The sequence below is a fragment of the Tamandua tetradactyla genome, chromosome 15 (genome assembly GCF_023851605.1).
Source record: "Tamandua tetradactyla isolate mTamTet1 chromosome 15, mTamTet1.pri, whole genome shotgun sequence".
NCBI classification, from domain to species: Eukaryota; Metazoa; Chordata; class Mammalia; order Pilosa; family Myrmecophagidae; genus Tamandua; species Tamandua tetradactyla.
Window position 1 is genome coordinate 73613102 of NC_135341.1, and position 18713 is coordinate 73631814.

An 18713-nucleotide genomic window follows, 5' to 3' on the forward strand; every position below is an offset into this window, starting at 1 on the left:
TGGGTGATCACATCTCCCCTAATCCAAGGTTAATACCCATAATTGGGTGAGTCACATCTCTGTAGAGATAATCTAATCAAGTTTCCAACCCACAGTGCTGAATAGGGATTAGAAGAAATGGCTGCCTCCACAAAATGGATCAGGATTAAAACATGGCTTTTCCAGGGTGCATAATCCTTTCAAACCAGCACACTGCCCATGTCCATGGCAGAGAAAACTTCCTTTTCCTTAGGTGTGTTTCTATGTGGGAGCATCTGTGTGGAAAGACCAGGGGACTTGATGGCAGAGAGCCTGGGGTCTGACTTCCGTAGCTCCAGGTCCCTCACTTGCAAATGGGGTTCATTACTGAGGTGTGCAAGTTAAAAGAGGCCAGAGCCACTGGGGCCAGGCATGTGGCAAATTTCCAATACGAGTATGTGCTTTTCTGGGTCTCAAGCTCACCTCTTTGGCAGCGAGCGGATGCTTTAAAGTTTAAGTAGTAAGCTGCTCTTTTAAATTGATTCCCATTTCTCCTCTTAATGTTCTCTTCCATTTAGGCAGTAGGTGATTAAAAATACTGACACGTGTTTTTTCTTTTGGATTTAAGGGCTCGCCAGGTGGCCCAGGACAATCTGGAGAGCGGGGAGCGCCTGGTTTAAGAGGAGACCCTGTGAGTGATGGTTGGGGAATATCTGTTGCTTCAATTCTGAGGACTTGTGGTCCGTTTGCTTGTGGCACAAAAGCAAAGAATAATTAACCATTTATTAATGAGGCAACTGGTTAGTCTATCTTAGTATTTCAATGAATAAGAGATTTGAGAGGAAAACCCTTCTTACAGAAATCTGGGTTCTTGAAGAGGTTGGGATTGTAACTGCATTGTGTTTGGAATTACCAAGTAGGCCCAGACAATACAAAGGTTCCTCTTTGGCAGGGCCTTTCTTTCTCTTTTTTTCCCTGTTCAAAAAAAAAATCATTCTTCTTATATTTCTTTGCCATCCATTTGAGACACCTAACCTTTTGTTTTCTTAGGGGGATCCTGGAACTGATAGTTACATCCAAGGCTCTAAGGGAGAGAAAGGAAGGCGAGGGTATCAGGTAAGACGGTGTCTGATGTCCTGGGGGCACACATAGTACACATGTGCAATCTGGGGCATCCTGCTTGGGTCAGCAGAGAAAACCAAGAAGTCAACCTGGTGGCCATTATCTATGGAGTCAGGAAATCTGGATGCTAACCCTCACTTGTATCCTCCTGGTCTGAGTTTTTTTTTTTCCTGCACAAATCTTATCTCCCCAAAACACTATAAATACTAGTACTAAATACTGGGTGACTCTGGACAAGTTACTTTATCTCTTTTGTTTTGGTTTCCTCAACTCCCAGAGGTAACCATCAGACTCAGTGATGCCTTAGATCTTTTCCAGTTTTATAATTTAAATTTTATGTTGACATATTGATTGAAAAGGAGCTCAGGGTCAGTACACTGCTGGCTTGCTTTTCCATCACTGCCAGTATTGGTTGATGTAAATCAGGTACAGCCAGTTTAAAAGATGAGATCCTTGTGTATTCTGAAGATCAGAAGCATCATGACAGAGAAGTATCATAGAAGGAAAATGATGTGTTAACTTGACAGATGATAACTTGTTGGAAGCCGTTTTTAGATTTTTATGCTCCAGGCATTAAATTGCATGATCCTGAAAAATGACTAAATAATCTAAGTGCTTCAGTCCTCACATCTCATTATTCCTCATTTTCAGGAATGAGGCCTGCATGGCAACTTATTTACAGTTGTAGAGGAACCTGTATTTGTTTTGAACTTGAATTTTACATCCTTTGAAAAAACCTTAGGATATTGGTTCACTTCCTTAGATTGTGGCCAGTCAACATCCATTTTATGTGTCCAGATCCTGAGTAAAATCCAGTCTGTACACAATCACTATTAGGTAGTAATGTGAGAAAACCCTCATGACTTGCAAGAGTTTCTTATCCTGTTGTTAATTACAGTTGTTTTAGGCAAATCTCATTGAGAGGGTTTCCTTTGATGATTTGAGATCAGAGAGCCCTACAAATAGTCACTTACTCAGCTTCTGCATTGAGCTAAAGGAACAACAGGGCAGCCAACCTCAGCCCATTGAGCTCCAGTTTCCTTAGCTAGAAAATAAGAAGACCAGACAAACCACTTCTAAGTTCCTGCGAGTTAATGGTTGTCATTGGAATAAAGGTCATGAGCCATGTACTAACTGAGCTCTGGTTCCATAGTTTGCTTAAGGTTTTATTCCTGGAAAAGGTTCAGAACCAGGACTGCACCCAGCCCTCTAAAAAAACTGTCCAGAGCTATGTCCACCACAACACCATAGCCACATGCAGCTTTCGGGGGTCCCTACCTCTGACTTTAGCCAAGGGTCAACCTTGAACATCAGATCCCTGAATTGTGTGTGCAGTTAAGAAACTGTAACCCTTTAGGGCAGTGCTATGTCTTACTGCATTTGGGTTCTCTATAGTTTCTACTCCCACACTGGGCTCAGAGAAGAATGCTAACCAAGTATCTGTCAAACAGCCTTGGAGAACAGAATTTTCTCCTTTCAGTTAACACAGGTCTGCAGTTAGTCAATGCTGAAATTCTACCATGTTGAGTGTTATTAGAAGATAGTCCTCTAGGGGGAAATATTTTCTTGGTATTTTGAGTTGAACCAAGATCAGATTTAGTGTTGCAATTTGGATGAAGATGTTGCCCTGATGAAGCAGTCTTTCAAATCAAGCCAAGGAGCTTGATTATATAACTAGTATTGTGGAAGAAGTAGTAAACCTGTCATGCCTTTCGCAATATTATTGTTTTGGAAGGTAGTCAGGCAAGATTTTTTGTGTGTTTTTGTTTTTGCTGTATTTTTAAAATACGCCAGTGGTGTTTGATAATGTGGAATAGGTGGCCCCAGGTTTGTCATACACCAGCTCAATGATGACATCAAGACTTTGTGTTATCAAGGACCCAACCCTTTTCTTCTACTCTACCATCTTCGGTGTGTTGGCTTTTGATCCATAGGCTTAGAAGCTGTGAGCATTTTGTCTTCACCCTTACATAAAATGCCAGAAGGAAAGGAACCTTTGTTCCATCAGCTCACTCACAGCAACATTGTCTTGGTAGCTCATTGGCCAAAAGTGGGTCCTGTGCTCCTCATCTGCTTTTGTTCCAATTCAAGAGGGCCAGAGAAAGCAAGGTTCTGACAAAAGGAAATAGAATCACTACAACTGGCTTAGACCTGTGGTAATTCATCCCTTAGAGCTGGACAAGTTGCTCCTTTAAGCGAAACTGAGGTTTTCCTAGCAAGGTAGAATGGGGAAGAGCTCTTGTGTAGGCTATCAAATGTTTGCTACAGTTTGAGATGTATTTCCTTTCATTTAGCCTTTACAATTCTGGAAATTTGTCTAGAAGCTAATCATGAATGAATATGATTTGGATCCGAGGATGGTCATTGCCGTGATTTCTAAAACAGTAAAAAAAAATTGAAAATGCTTAAATGTCCATTGACTAGGGATGTTTTTATATAAACAATAGAATATACACACAGTGGAGTAGTATCAGGTCATGAAAAATAATGTAGAAAACTATTATCAAGACATAAAAATCCATAATGTAACATTAAGTAAAAAAAAAAAAAAGGTTACAAAATGCTATATTCACCATGAGTCCAAATTTAGAATATTTCTAAATCTAGAATATCTATGTCTATATCTATATTTATTTGTCCTGGAAGAATATGCACGAAAATGTTAATTGTGGCTACCTCTACCCAGACATTATTAATTTCTTTCTTTAACTTCATTCTCTGAATTGTTTGAAATATTTCCTGGTTGATTTATATTACTTTTTGCCCCAATTTTTCATTTTGAAAACATCCAGATCTATAGAAAAAAGACTTGCAGTCGCAAGAATAAAGAATAGTGCAATAAACACTCATTGTTATATTTAGTCACATTTGCTTTTTATTTTTTGTAATATACCTAGGTGCATACATATATATTTACTTGTTTTGCTGAATCATTTGAGGATCAGCTGAAGACATCACGACTATTTGCCTATAAACACTTCAACAAATATCACTTAAGAATAAGGACATTCTCCAATATCAACACAATATAATCATCACACTTATATTTAGCATTGATACAACCTTGCCACCTAATGTGCTGCCCACATTCAAGTTTCTCCCACTTGGCCCAATAATGTCCTTTATGGTTATTTTTGTTGTTGTTTCAGGATTCAGTCAAGGATTATGCATTGCCTTCAGTGTTCTTGTCTCTTTAGTAGCCTTTAGTCACAACAGTTCCCCAATTATTTGTGTGTTTTCATGACACTGATATTGCCAGTCAGTTGTTTTGCTAAACATCCTGCTATTAGCATTTATCTGACTGCTTTCTTGTGATTAGATTCAGGCTAAATAATTTTGGCAGGAGATTAAGTCATGCTGTGCCCTGCTCAGTCAGCAGGAGGTACATGCTGTCAGTCTGTCCCATTACTGGGGACATAGGATGCAAGTTTGGCCACTTATGGTAGGATTCACCAGACTGCTCCAAGGTGAATGTACTTTTTCCCCTTTCTAATGAATAAGTAATCTGGGGAACGATGCCCTGAAACTGAAATTTTCCTGTTTCCCAATAATTTTTTTTTCTGTGTGTATGTGTGCTCACAGTAAAATTTCAGATTAACGTATATAACCAAATAAATGAGAGAATACATCTATTTTTCACACAACTAACAAAAATGCCTTAGAGCACATATGAGAATATAAATATTCCCTTTCTGTGGAACTTCAAGGTAGTGGAGATTTCAATATAGTTTGTTAGAAAAGCCCATATTACTCTGTAAAATGCATACAATTCAAAAAAAATCAAAATGTAACTGATAAAATAACCATTTCATGGCTAATCTTCTTGGTAAAGTCCTACTTTCATACTGAAAAAGACAATTAGTAAAGATTACAAATTTAAAAATTCAGAACCATCATTCTGAATGTGTTAAGAAATTTTCTTCAGGATTCACAATTTCATCACATTCATATGTCCCGAATTTGGGGCCATGGGCACTATTTTTTTTTTCTATGGTGTGGGTCACATTTCATTCTTTTTCCATGTGACTGTCCTGCATAAACACTATTTTGTAATTAAAAAAATTTTTTTTTAGTTCACAGATTTTTTCCTGGAAGTTAAAATACAGCATTGCTAAATGAAGCGTTTCATGATACAGGATTGTGTTAGACTTGGGAAACTATTTTTCACTGTTTTAAACATAATCTGTTGGTTTCAAGCTGTCCTGATATCCCTTTTAGTTGGATGGTTGTGGTTAGAAAAAATATTCACAAAACAGCACGCTAGTTTCATTTGAACTATAAAAGCAAATTGAGTCAATGGCACAAAGGCAACGAATGGTACATATCCAGAAATCTGGCAAGATGAGTCTCCCGAAATCCACACCTGGCGTGTTAAGTGTGAAAGGAAGTCAGTGCTGTTGAGGAGTAACTCACCTCCTTTCATCAAGGAAACAAGTCAGTCCATTAACGGCATTTGCCAGTGAGCCATTTGGAAATAAGAGTCTATTGAGAGGAAACTACTTGCAAAAAGCTGAATGAAGGCACACAGGTGCACTTCTAAGTAGAGAAATAAGACCAACTAAACTGCATATACAAACATGCGTGTGTCTGCCCCAAGCACATACATATAAATCCATCTCATGTTTGGAGGTTGGCTATTGTCACTGCATAGACTCTACCACATGGAAGAAGTCTATGCCTGGGGCATGCATATCTCAGAAGTCAGAACTAGTTGGTGTTTTTCCAGAATTGAGACTTTGATTGACACAAAAACTGGCCTTTCCCTAAAATGAAACTGTGGAGGTTTTAAATTAATAAAACAAAGGGATGAAATAACATTGGAAACTATAAGAAGTCAAAGTGAATTCCAGAAAGGACATATTCAATTTCATAACTGAAGGCTATTGATGATCTCTTCTCTTCTTGAATAACCAAATGCAAATGCCTTTTAGCGATGACAGCATTCAGATTCCCCACACAATCAAGGAGTAAACCCTTAAGGAGTACCTCTACTGGCACAAACTATAAAACCTGCTGGGGTATGTCAGAGTTGAGCAAAGTGCTCAACAATTCATTCACATTCTGCAAATAATAGAAAACTGGATTTGGAAGGTCCTGATAACCAACACATAGCAGGATGCCCAACTCCTCAGGAACTCAAGAGGATGCGGGACAAGAAAATATGATGACTCTAAAGCAGCTGTGGGGCACAAAGATCAAACTGGCTATACATCTTGTGAAATAAGAAAGTACAGGCAAAATCATAGGTTCTCTTGTTTGAAGCTGCTATAATGCAAGCAGAAGGCAGTCTGAAAATAACTGCTGGTAAACTGGGGCTCCATCATGAAGCAATGAACAGGTGAAATTCACGAGTTCAGGAGATTCCAGGGATCAAACTTCCCATGGTATATGCATTTTGAAATCACGGGGAGTCAGCAAACCCACAAGCAGGCACTTTATTTGGTGGCTGGGTCCTACAAGCGGTTCATCTTGAAGGTACTTTGTGAGGCTAAACGACTCAGAAAATAGTTCTTCTGAAAAAAACGTGACAGCAGTACTGTTGTTTTGGCCTAAACTTGAAATCCAAATTCAGAACTCACTCCTCTGAATGACTTTTCAATTGCTTCATTAAGTCTTTAAAATTTCACCATCATAGAAAGGAAAGCACTTTACCTTTGGCAGTTTCTTTCCCTCTAAAACATTCCGTAAGTGACACTCAAGATTGAAAGCTATCTCTTCCAAATGACAACTTTGCCCAGGATGATACTGAGCATATTCTCCAGCCCAATTATTAAAGTACACTTTAGCCACCTTATTTTTCCATGAAAGGGCTTCCAGCATCTTCCTTTCATTATAGGTTCTAAAATATTTGTTCCTCTGTCCAAGCCATTTTGTATTTGTACTACAACCAATATTAGATTTTTTACTAGCCAATTATTTCAGGAAACAGGCTTCAACAGACACTTTTGCATGAAATATTGTACAGCAGTTCCTTAAATTACTCAGCTTTGCATGTTCCTTTCTTCCTATGCACTCAAACATGGGGAATAGTCTCTCTCTGATATTTATGAAAGAAGACACAGCATTCTTTATGCCTTTTAAGAAAAATTTGGGGAATCATATGATGGGGGAAGAGAGCTTTGCTGGTCATTTCAGTCCCAAAATTTAGCATCGTCTTAGTTAACAGAGGTCAGCTGGCCTCTTGTCCCTTATAGTGGGGACATACGACATAGGCTTCTGAGTTTCCTGCCTTGCTGGTAGCGGGCTTGAAAACACAGACTTGGTTAAAAGAAAAGTTCAGCAGGTACATCAGGTTCATGGACAATGTTCTGACAAAGTAAACATCTTCAGAACAAAACAACCATCAACTTCAGGAGTTGTCAAAGCAATGATGACTTCACAGTAGTGTAAAGAAGAGACTAAAGCTTCTTGTTCATCTGTGTTTCCTTGGCAATCAAAACTGCCATCTGCAGTGATCAAGTGAATGGTAGCCATGCTTCTTATGAAATTCTGAAGTCCAGTCACATATTTCAGGGTCAAGACATTACAGGTATTATCTGGGCCAAAGTACCACCAATGCATGGTATTTACAATAAACTGGTCATCCATAATCATTGTAAGATTATCCTTTGCTGCATGGTTTGGATTCAGAGTATTGGCTACCCAACACCAATCTTAGGGGAGCTGATGGGATTTTAAATAGTGATTGAGGTTAGCTATAAAGCTCCAGAAGCTCCACAGAGGTGTAGAGAATTCAGTTTCCATTCTGTAAACTTTCCTGTTGAATAAATGGAAAGCTGCACATAAACTCATGAAATTTACACCATGCTTGGGTACAAAGCTCAGCGTTCACCAACTTTCTCACATGAGAAATTATTTTTCCAGCCTTATTAGTGAAGGCAGTGTATTCAGGCCACACATCCAGTTTCTTATCACTCAGTAGGTTTTTTACTTTCATTTCAAATTAAGAAATGCATTAAATTCTGTGTGGTCACAGGGGAAAATCTCACTGGCATCTGCTAATTGCCACTCATTATGAAGTGGCTAATCTTAAGAAGAATTCTTGGCAAACAGTTAAAAAATGTGAGCAAGAACATCTGGGCTAAGCATTTCAGAGCTTGCTATCTGACGAACTGAAGGCTTTCTGCACTTGATCATTTTCAGAATAAATTAAAATCTTCGCTAATGCCCACCTCAGGCCACTGGATGGGAAAAGGAAGACAGTGCTTCATTTGTTCTCATCACTGGAGGGGGTCATTCTCCATTTCCCTCCTTGGGGCTGCATCCCAGGATGGGGGTGGAGGTGGGTGGTGAGGGGGCGCTGCTTCTTGGGTCCACAGTGCCTGCAGGCGTGGGAAAGGGAAGCAGTGTGGTCCCCCAATAATCTTTTAATTGGGTCCAGCAGCTGCCCAAATAATTCATTTTCTCTGTTGGCTGCAAAATGCTATTTACTTTTGAAATGAGAAAATAATAAATATTTTAGGAAAGAATCTTTATTACATCCAGACCCCTTGTGAAAGTACTTTATCTATGGCCTTATCCTATAATTATATAATTCTATTTTTTTTGTATACTGTATGGTAGGGGTCACATTTCATACTTTTTCCATGTGAATATCCCATTATTGAAGCACTATTTGTTGAATTTTTGTGTGTTTGTTTTTTATTTCTTTGTTTGCTTATTTGATTATTTTTTGGGAAGTGCATGGACCAGGAATTGAACCCTGGTCTCCCACATGGCAGGCGAGAATTCTACCACTGAGCTACCCTCACACCCCCCTATATATTCCACTATTTAAATTTCCAGTATAGAAGAAAACTACGAAAAGTTGGAACTATAGCAAAGTAAAATGTAGAGGAAAAGATCATCAATAATTCTAGTGGCCAAGAAAACCACCAGTTTCTTGAATTTTCCAAACATGTGTTGGCAAAGTAAGTTTTCCTGAGAAAGTCAGATGACAGGCCCATGGACTAAATAAAAAAATGTTCTAGTACAATATAAAAAAAAAAGATGAATTGTCATTTTGCCTTTTTCCATGCTTGGGATAAAGTAGTCTTTCGCACAACTTAGCATATTTCAAAAGAACAACATCATAGCACAGACTTTTTTCTACTTTAGAAACTTTTTCATAAACATAATTTTGAAATGTAGCATACTATTCCAATAAGTATTTCTACTCTAACATCACCCACATATTGTGGGATATTTAAATTGTTTCAGAATTTAATCTATTATACATACTATTTGGATGAATAGCTTTGTAGATAAAATAGTTTTTTGTTTCTTATTGCAAATTATCTCCCAATTTGTTTTCTTTTTTTGTTGAGCTAGCACATGACTTGACTAAATAATTATATAAAATAGTCCCACTTGGGATCCAATGTGGTTTCTATTTCTCCTGAAAGATTGACTCATTTTCCATCAGGACATCACTCATTTTCCCACTTTTGAGCCCAAAATGTGAAAGCCTTAGAGAGTTTTCTCCTCATGACTGTGTATAACCTACCATTCCTTCCATCATCAACTCTATTTATTAACCTCCCCATGTAAGCAGAGATACATGCTTTTAGCTTCTTTTTCCATCAGCCACTCTAGAACCACATACAGCCCAGGCAGAAAGGGAAATGGTAGTATTTTCAAAGATGGAAGCTTGGCTTGTTGGAGAAGATTTGTGACTCTGCCGTATTATGGTGAACCATGAGAAGATGTCAAAGAAAACCTTTGGGAAAGATGCCTACAACACTAATATTTTGAAATACCAAAATTTATTGGCATTTGCATCTAGATCAGGGCTGACCAATAGTAATTTCTGAGATAATGGAAATATTCTGTATCTCTGCTGTCCAACATGGGGCCACTAGCCGTATGTAGTTATTGAACACTTGATATGTGACTTTTGCAGCTGAGAAACTGTCTTAGTTTGCCAGAGCTGCTGTGACAAATACCACACAGTGGTTTGGCTTTAACAATAAGCATTTATTGTCTCACAGTTTTGAAGACTACAAGTCTAAGATTGAGATACAGCAAGGCCATGCTTTCGCCTGTAGTCAGTAGCCTTCTGCTGATGACAATTTTCTTTTACATGATTATTTCTCTCTCCTTTTTGGCTTCTTCTAACTTCCAGCTTCTCCAGTCCTAGGGATTCAGTTTGGCCACATTTTAACCAATCTTCAGAAGGTCCTATTTACTAATGGGTTCACACCCACAGGAACATGAATTAAGATTTGAACATGTCTTTTGTGCAGGGACATGATTTAATCCCTAACAGGAACTAAGATTTTAATTGAAATTTAATCATCATTGTGCCTAGTGACTTCTGCATTGGATATCACAAGTCTAGAGAATAGACCCAGAAGCGTGTATACATCTAAGCTGACCTTCCCTTTATCTCTTTCCTTTCAGGGAAGTTCTGGCTTCAGTGGACCTCAGGGAGAAACCGGAAACATTGGTCCTAATGTAGGTAACAACTGCTGGTGGGACGGATCCTCCCTGCCTTTGTGGACGAGGCTAATTAATAGGCTGGGGGTGAGTGGGAAACTTTTATTTCCTTCTCTAAGGTCTTTGCTTCCCTTCTTAGGGGCCAAGAGGAAGACAAGGACTGCCAGGGTTGAAGGTCAGTGCCTTCTGGAAGGTGTTGCTGCTCTATATACACTCAGAGAGTGTGTAGTTCTCGCTGAGGTGAAGGAAGAGCTGGTTGGGTTGTCTGGAAAGACCACTGGGACCTTTCCATGGAGACCTTTCTCATGAAGCTGGAAAAGTGTGCATGGTTCTACTTTGTATCTTCTTCCTAAACCACTTGGCTATATTATTTTTATTAAAAATAAGCTGATCCTTTAGAAGACAACTGACACCTTTTTATCTCTGAAATAATGTATATTTTTTTCCATTTGAAGAGGCGGTACCTCCTACAGGTTCAAAAGGGAAACTTATAGTCACTTGATGAAGGGAAAACTTACATTCTTGACATTTCCTAAGGAGCAATGGTGTGGCCTGGGGGGGGAATGTGAGGATATTTCTGCAGGAGGAAGTATATTTTACTGAGCATTTATCTAGCCCCAGGCACTGCCCTAGAAGTTTGTTTACATCACTGCATGTAAACCTTTTATACCCCCACAAGTTTTGAGTATTATTGGTCATTTTTTGTGGCTAAGAGAGACAATATAGGCTATGAAAGTGAAGTAACTTGTCAGAGGCCACATGGTAATAACTAATGGAGACAGGACTCAAATCCAATATCTGAGTCCTATGATTGTAATGCTCTTCAAGAAGTTTTATACAAATTAAGAGTTAACTTTCTACTTAACTTTTCTGACATAGTCTGATCATAGTTTGCTGGTATTATTTTTGCCAGCATTCTTATGATTTAGGGATGGAGGAGAAGCCAGAAATTGACATATCTCTAAGCCTGGAAATAAGTGAATGTGTTGATGGGGTGGGGGGTGGGGGGTGGGGAGCAGGGCAGAAGTGGGTGATGACTTCCTAGGTTCAAAAGAGGGGACATCTGTGTCTTCAACAAAACATGTTGGAAAGACACGCATAATGAGAAACTCCAAGTCTGAAATATCCAAATAACTTTTGTTGGTTAACACCAAATAAACCATCATTGCTAATAAAAAGTTTTTAAAAGTTAGAATTTGAAATAAATTCTTAGACAAATAGGTAGTTTCTTGTGCCTGTAATACAATTTTACTTGCGAAATAAGATTTTGAACTATCATTTTATCTCACTGCTTTAGCCACCTGCGCCCCCCTCTAAAAAAAAAAAAATCAGAAAAGAAATAGATTGCAAGGTGACCAGGCCAAGCTTTGGAGAAAATTAAGTGGTTCTAGGCAGTGGAGGGGATTTCCTTCTTTTGAATTCTTTTGTAATGCTTAGTGCAGTATAATTCAAATATCCATTAACAGTGAGTTCTCTGATTAGTTGGATCTTGGTTATTTTTGTCATTCAGATGACATATGCCATTCAATTTGCTCTGCCTTTCTTTTTAATTTTAATTTTCATCAGAACTATGCCTGTGCATAAGTTTAAAGGTTAAGTGGTACTAGCAAGTTCACAATAGAAAACAGTATTAATATTTCTTTGCCCATTCTTTCTCCCTACTGCTTATTCCAAGCTCTTCAGAAACACCCACTTTCATTTCTTTGGGCTGTCCCTTCTAGCATTATTGTCATATTTCTAAACAATATGCTTAAGATGCTGTTGCATAATTTTCGGTTTTAGATGTTTTCAATTAATTTCTCACTGTGGGGGAATGAAGATTTAACTTTCTTAATCTGTCCACCTCCTTTTCCACATACTTGCCTCCAACTCATCTTCACAGTATGCTTATTTTCTCCTCCTTTGGTCAAGTTGGTTTCATTGTTCACATGATAACTTGGTAATTATTATTCATAATTGTAACACCTTTTTTCCCCTTGAATCATCTTTTTCCCCATTTGCTTTGTGTTCCATGTGCTTATTACTAATTCATCACAAAGCTCTTTGAAAAAATTGATAACCTCCCAATATATTCAAACAGGTGGGTTTATTTTTTCTTGCATTCATCCCTCTTGGGCCTTCTGTCCTCTTGCACCAATAGAGATGGATTATTCGCGGGGCCTCTGAATTGTTGTCCCATTGAGACAGGTTTTGGAACAACATCTCCTCATCCTGAGATGCTCTTCGTCTCTATCATGGATTGACTTTTTGCTCCCTGGTTTCTCTGACATCCTCATTCTTAGTTCACTCCCTTGTTCTGGTAGAACACATCCTCCAGTAATTCCCTCAAAAATAGTTCACAGAAGGCCTATTTATTCAAGAACTTGCATATCTGAAAATGTCTCTATTTTCTGTGCATACATAATTGATAATTTGTCTGATTACAGAATTATGGTTGTAGCACATTTTCCCTAGGAATTTGCAAGGCATAACACTAATGCCTTCTAATTTCTAGTGATACTGCTGACAAATTTAATGCCATTGTTACCTCATTTTTCTCCATGAAGCTTCTGGACACTTCTCTTTACCCCTGATCTTCTGGAATTTCACAGTCGTATGCCTAAACAGTAGTCTTTTATTATTCATTGTGCTGACTGAAAACTCATGTCCTTTATTTCTGGAAAAAATTTTTTTTGAAATATTTCTATGGGTTTTTAAGGACCAGACACTGTGCAAAATCAGGCAGTGGGATTAAGATCATCTAAACAAATATTTTTATTCTATCACATTGGAAAGAGATGAGCAAAGGACTGGGAAAGACAACAAGAATTTGGTCTAATATATTCCCAACATAAAATGGAAACTCATCATATCCTCTCCAACTCCCTTCACTGAGAGGATTGAGCACACCTAGCCAAATCTTCTTTGAGGCTTCCTCTTGCAGCTTTCAAGTGACATCTTGCAGGGATGGATGCCTTCTGCTCTAGTTTGCTGGCTGCTGGAAGGCAACACACCAGAGACAGATTGGCTTTTAATAAAGGGGGATTTATTTAGTTAATGTATAGTTCTTCAGAGGAAAGGCAGCTAACTTTCAACTGAGGTTCAGGGTGATCTCTGCTGGCCTTCTCTCCAGGCCTCTGGGTTCCAACAACTTTCCCCAGGGTGATTCCTTTCTGCATCTCCAAAGGCCTGGCTGAGGATGAATGCTGAGATGAGGTATGCTGAGCTGCTTGGGCTGTGCTACATTGAGCTCTCTCATTTAAGCACCAGCCAGTTATATCTAACATCATTCACTGCAGCAGGCACACCTCCTAGCCAACTGCAGATGTAATGAGCAACAGATGCGGTTCATGTACCATTGGCTCATGTCCACAGCTATAGAACTAGGCACCGTCACCTAGCCAAGTTCACACCTGAATCTAACTACCACACCTTCAACAGGAACACTAAAGATGCCTGGTGAACTGACTGAGTTTTGTTCATGTTGACAGGGTGTGCCTGGAAAAGCTGGTGAGCCGGGTTACCAAGGAGAACTTGGATGTACAGGCCCACAGGTTTGTATAAGTGAACTTGGTTTTAGCTAAAGAGTTTTGGTTGCTATTTAAACTTAGATTCTTAGAGGCCATACTTTGATAGGGACTTATGTAAGTCAAAATGGCCTTGGATATTTCTCTCCCAGAGCAAAATGTATAGCCCAGTGCCTGGGAAGGTACAAATCATGATGGCTAAAATTTGTTTGGCTATGATGATGTCCTAGACATGGCCCTAAGCATTTTCCTTGTATTAACTAATTTAATTCTTTCACAAGTCTATGAGGCAGGAGATTAATTTAGCCTCATTTTGCAGGGGATAAAAGGAGGGATGGAGAAGTTAAGCAAACCGCCCAACATCTATGCAGCCAGTAAGTGATAAAGTTGGGATTCAGACTCAGGCAGCCTAGTTATAAAATCTATGGCTTCTGAATTACTGCCTCTGAAGCTATATACTCAAATTACTCAAATAGTATTTAATTAATTAAAATTGTATGCAACTTGTCAGGAAAACTCAACCAAGATTTTATTGAGTGTCTATTATGTCCGGGGCACTCTGTTAAATCTGGGACATTCAGTCATTAAGGCAGTGGTCTAACGAACTCCCTAAAGGAGTTCAATCAAATTACAGTGCTGAAAACTATCCAGTAATAACTGAAATTTAAATTCATAGCCAGTTCTTTTTGAATCCTCAAAGCATAATCTAAATCTGTCGTTCTGTAAGTCCTTCTGGAACACTTTATACATCTTTCTTTTAAAAGACAAACTGTTTGCAAGTAACCTTAAATGGAAGCACTTTAAAACTGTACATTGTACCAGCACATTGAATCATTCTTTATAACTTTCAAAATCCCATGAGTGTCAGATGATAATTTGAGAAAAGTGCCTGCTGTTTTTTAGACTTGACAAAGGTAACAAAGAAAGAAATGGACAATCGAAGTATAATTAGAGATTATGTTCACTTCATGATGGAAAATTGTATGTGAACTCACGAGGAAACAAAAGAAAGATATATACTCCCCCTCCTTTTTTTTTTGTTATTGCTCTTAATTCAAACTTGGAAACCCACAATTATGTCCCTGCCTTCCCCTCTATATTCATTTGATTACACTGTTGAGTGCAAGGGGAAAAAGTCGTGTTGGGAACCATGAGCAAGAGAATAAAACCTCTCCTTAATTCTCACCTTCCCCCTGGGATGTGGGTATAATGGTCTATTTAAGTAGATGATTGTCATGCTTCTCCCAGAAGAATAGAAGCCACTGTCAATGCTTGTCATAGGAAAGCATTTCACAGAAAACCTGGAGGACAATTAAAGTGTCAAAAATCGGTAAAGCAAAAGGGATTGGGGAGAAAAAAAAAAAGAGCAACAATGTACCCAAGGAGATGAGAGCACTTAATATACTTTTGGCTCCTGGTAAATTGCATACATCGTCTCTTTTATTGAGACCTTGATTGTGTAAGGCAGGAGTTGACTGTTCAAAGGAGACTGATATCCTAGCCACCCCTCCCATCCCCTTTTAGGATTTAAAATTTTTGGGTGGATTAAAATATAAAAGCTAACTTTAGTGTTTATCAGAGTCACCTGGAGAGATTGTTAAACTCTACACGCTGAGAACTCATGCCCTGAGATCGAATGAGTTTGTAGTGGGCATGCTGGGGTGCTTCAGGGCACAGATGCTACACGATGGAAGTTTGATAAATGAGATGGGAGGGCCAGAGCACCTTCATTTGTGCTTCCATCGGCATCCGAGATGGTTTTGTGCAGTATAAATAGTGTTATAAAAACTTATTGAATTTTAATTTCACCCTTCTGTCAGGGACCTAAAGGAAGACAAGGAGTACCAGGGATGTCTGGACAGAAAGGCTTACAGGGTGCTCAGGTAGGTGTGAAAAATTAATAGCTACAACTCTATTACTTATTAACAATTCATACCTCTGAGTATGAAATGTGTAAAGCTACACTGCTTGTTGGCATCCAGAATTAATACCAAACAGCTAAGTCAATACAGTAAACACTGGTCACTAATGATCACCAGCTGTGTACCCCCCTCTCTTCTAGATATTTTCCAGAGATATGGCTTTGAGCCTCAAGGGTGCGTAATACAAGCTCATAATTGCCTATAGTGCAAGAGAAAATATCAGCACCACAAAGGGGGTCTAAATAACTCATTTATTCCTCACAAATATATAAGGAGGTGTTATTATCCCAGTTTTATAGATGAGGAAACTGAGGCTCATAGAGATTACCTGACTTGTCATACAGATAATAAGTGGCTGAACTGGCCTACAACTCAGGTCCTTCTAGTGCCTGTTCTACTCCACCACCCAGTATCTCAGGGTTCATAAAAGGTTTATATCAGACTGAGACAGGTGATCAGGAAGAGCTGCCTGGAGAAGGGAGCATCTGAGGTAGTTTAGAAACTTGAGTAGCCTGATTTGAGTCAGGATTAAGAGTCCCCATCAGAGATTCAAATTACCCAGTAGGGCTGTAGCTGCAGTTTGTCCTTATTCTCTCCCTCGGTCAGGAAAAATCACATTCTAATTGATTGCATTCTTTTTATTCTCAATTTAAAACATTTCCCAGTTGGAGTAGGTGAAAAGTCCAAGCCGTGGTCTTCCTGATCTGCTAATTAAAAGGTGCTTTTCCCTCTAATAGTCAGATAGTCCCTCCAGTTCTTGGTATGTGGTAGTCGTGGCCTCTTGCACATAACATCTTACTCCTCCACTTCCAACCCCCAACCCATTACCCAGAGTTTAAATGTGAATAGTGTTCATTTAGTATGTAGGAAAATGAAATCAGTTACTTGTATAAAACATTCAAGGCTGAGCTTGCATCTCCAAGGTAATTCATGAGAATATTACCAGTTCTGGACCATTTTAATAAAACAAGAACCTCAGATAGTTAATTCTGTGGTCCTTGCAGTAATTTTGGCCATGGTCTTGTTGCAGGGAAATCCAGGGTCTCCAGGCCCAAGTGGTTCTCAAGGAAAAGCTGGGCCAAGAGGAATGAAGGTAAATGTCAGAAAATATACTCTTCCTTGATTACAACTTGAGGGTGCCCCTTGGATTTCTCTATTGAAACTTCTCTTTGCATGACCATTTCCAGCATGAGTTTCTGATGTCCTCGGGGATGATATTGATTGCTCATTACATTATAGCTGGATGGGTGGATACAGAGAAGAAAAGATACCTAGACAAACATATAGTAAGATGTATAGATAGATCCATATATTGTCGCATATATAGGTAGACAAAGATCAAGAGAGAAGGACAAACATAGATTCACTGCAAACACACATACCCAGACCTAGAAAAAGCCATAGTAATATAAAATGCTATAACCAGTTCTGCAACCTGGTTTTGCTCATTTTTTTTTTTTTTTTTTTTTTTTAAAGAGAGAGGGAGGAAGGGAAGGAAAGACAGAGAGAAGGAAGGAAGGATAGAAGGAAGGAAGGGAAACATCTTTAAACATTTTCTTGTTTTATTGTATTTTGTTTGTTTGTTTGGTTTTTACATGGGCTGGGGCCGGGAATCGAACCAAGGTCCTCCGGCATGGCAGGCAAGCACCCTGCCCGCTGAGCCACCGCGGCCCGCCCAGGTTTTGCTCATTTTAAGAATTAAAATATTTATTGTATTTATGAGTTATCTGTATTTAACCAAACGTTGGGAATGATAATTAAGGAGACTGTACGATCCTGCTAGTTACTAAGACTTAAAAAGAGTGACTGTACAGTCTCTAAGTAAAATGACATAAAATTGAATTGACTCACAGGAGAAAATTAATTTCATCTTGACTCTTTATGGAACAGGGAGAGCTTGGTGATGTAGGAGAAAGAGGCTCCCGGGGACAACAAGGACCAAGAGGGCAGCCTGTAAGTCTCACTATACTGTTTGGACTCTTGATTGAATTTATTATTTGTTTTTCACAGTAAATTCTAAGATTCTTGCTGAATTAAACTTGGAATTACAAATGTTACATGACTGCTAAAGATGTTGTACATTTAAATGAGACAGAGATTCTCAAGCTCATCATATAAATATAGAATCTGAAGATGTCTCAGGATTTATTTTGCCTTCTCACATACTACTGAAGAGGGAATTGCCAGCGAGTCCCTTCTGTTTAACAAAGATATCTGATAAGCACTTGTGTGTCTTAGGAATACAGAGATGTTCCGTGAAATGTTTTTCTTCAGGGCAACAAATATGACAGCCAATCAGTTTAGACTTTTAAGGTATGGACTTAATTACCCAGAACATAGAAATAATGTCTGAAGACCGAGGATCATAAAAGATCACTTTAGTAAATCACACTTTCAAAGACAAGGCTATGTGTTTTTATGTTAGACTTCACTTTGAATATGGGAGCAAATTAATTATTTTATGAGTATTTTCAATTTACCGCTTTAGTGGGCTTAGCTTTATGACACTAGATAATGTTGTCTGTCCTGCAGCTCATAGTTCAGAGAGTTCTCTCACCAACACTTAGGAAGGGCTTATAGGGTTTTGCACCAAGCACTGAAATTGCACTGATTAGCAAGGATAGAAAACAAAAGCAGGACTAACAAGCTTAAAACTTACTATGGAAATGAAACTAGCAGAACGACATTATTATCAAATGGAATATGTGTCAAATAGTGTTTTGCATCTACATTCTAAAAATTCAGGTGGTCAAATTAGTAATGTTTTAATATTATTAAAATCTTCTTA

General features: G+C 38.6%; 1 protein-coding gene and 1 pseudogene across 1 annotated transcript in view; one reads left to right on the forward strand and one right to left on the reverse strand.

Annotated features, from left to right (window-relative positions):
• Positions 1–18713, forward strand: part of LOC143657560 (collagen alpha-4(VI) chain-like) — a 115978-nt gene that overhangs the window by 65928 nt on the left and 31337 nt on the right. Inside the window, exons 18-25 of the mRNA XM_077130092.1 lie at positions 587–649; positions 1009–1074; positions 10462–10515; positions 10637–10672; positions 13968–14030; positions 15824–15886; positions 16956–17018; positions 17816–17878. Of these exons, the coding sequence (XP_076986207.1) occupies positions 587–649; positions 1009–1074; positions 10462–10515; positions 10637–10672; positions 13968–14030; positions 15824–15886; positions 16956–17018; positions 17816–17878 (471 nt within the window). The remainder of the gene's footprint in view (positions 1–586; positions 650–1008; positions 1075–10461; positions 10516–10636; positions 10673–13967; positions 14031–15823; positions 15887–16955; positions 17019–17815; positions 17879–18713) is intronic.
• On the reverse strand, positions 4974–8217 carry LOC143657559 (cap-specific mRNA (nucleoside-2'-O-)-methyltransferase 2-like; annotated as a pseudogene).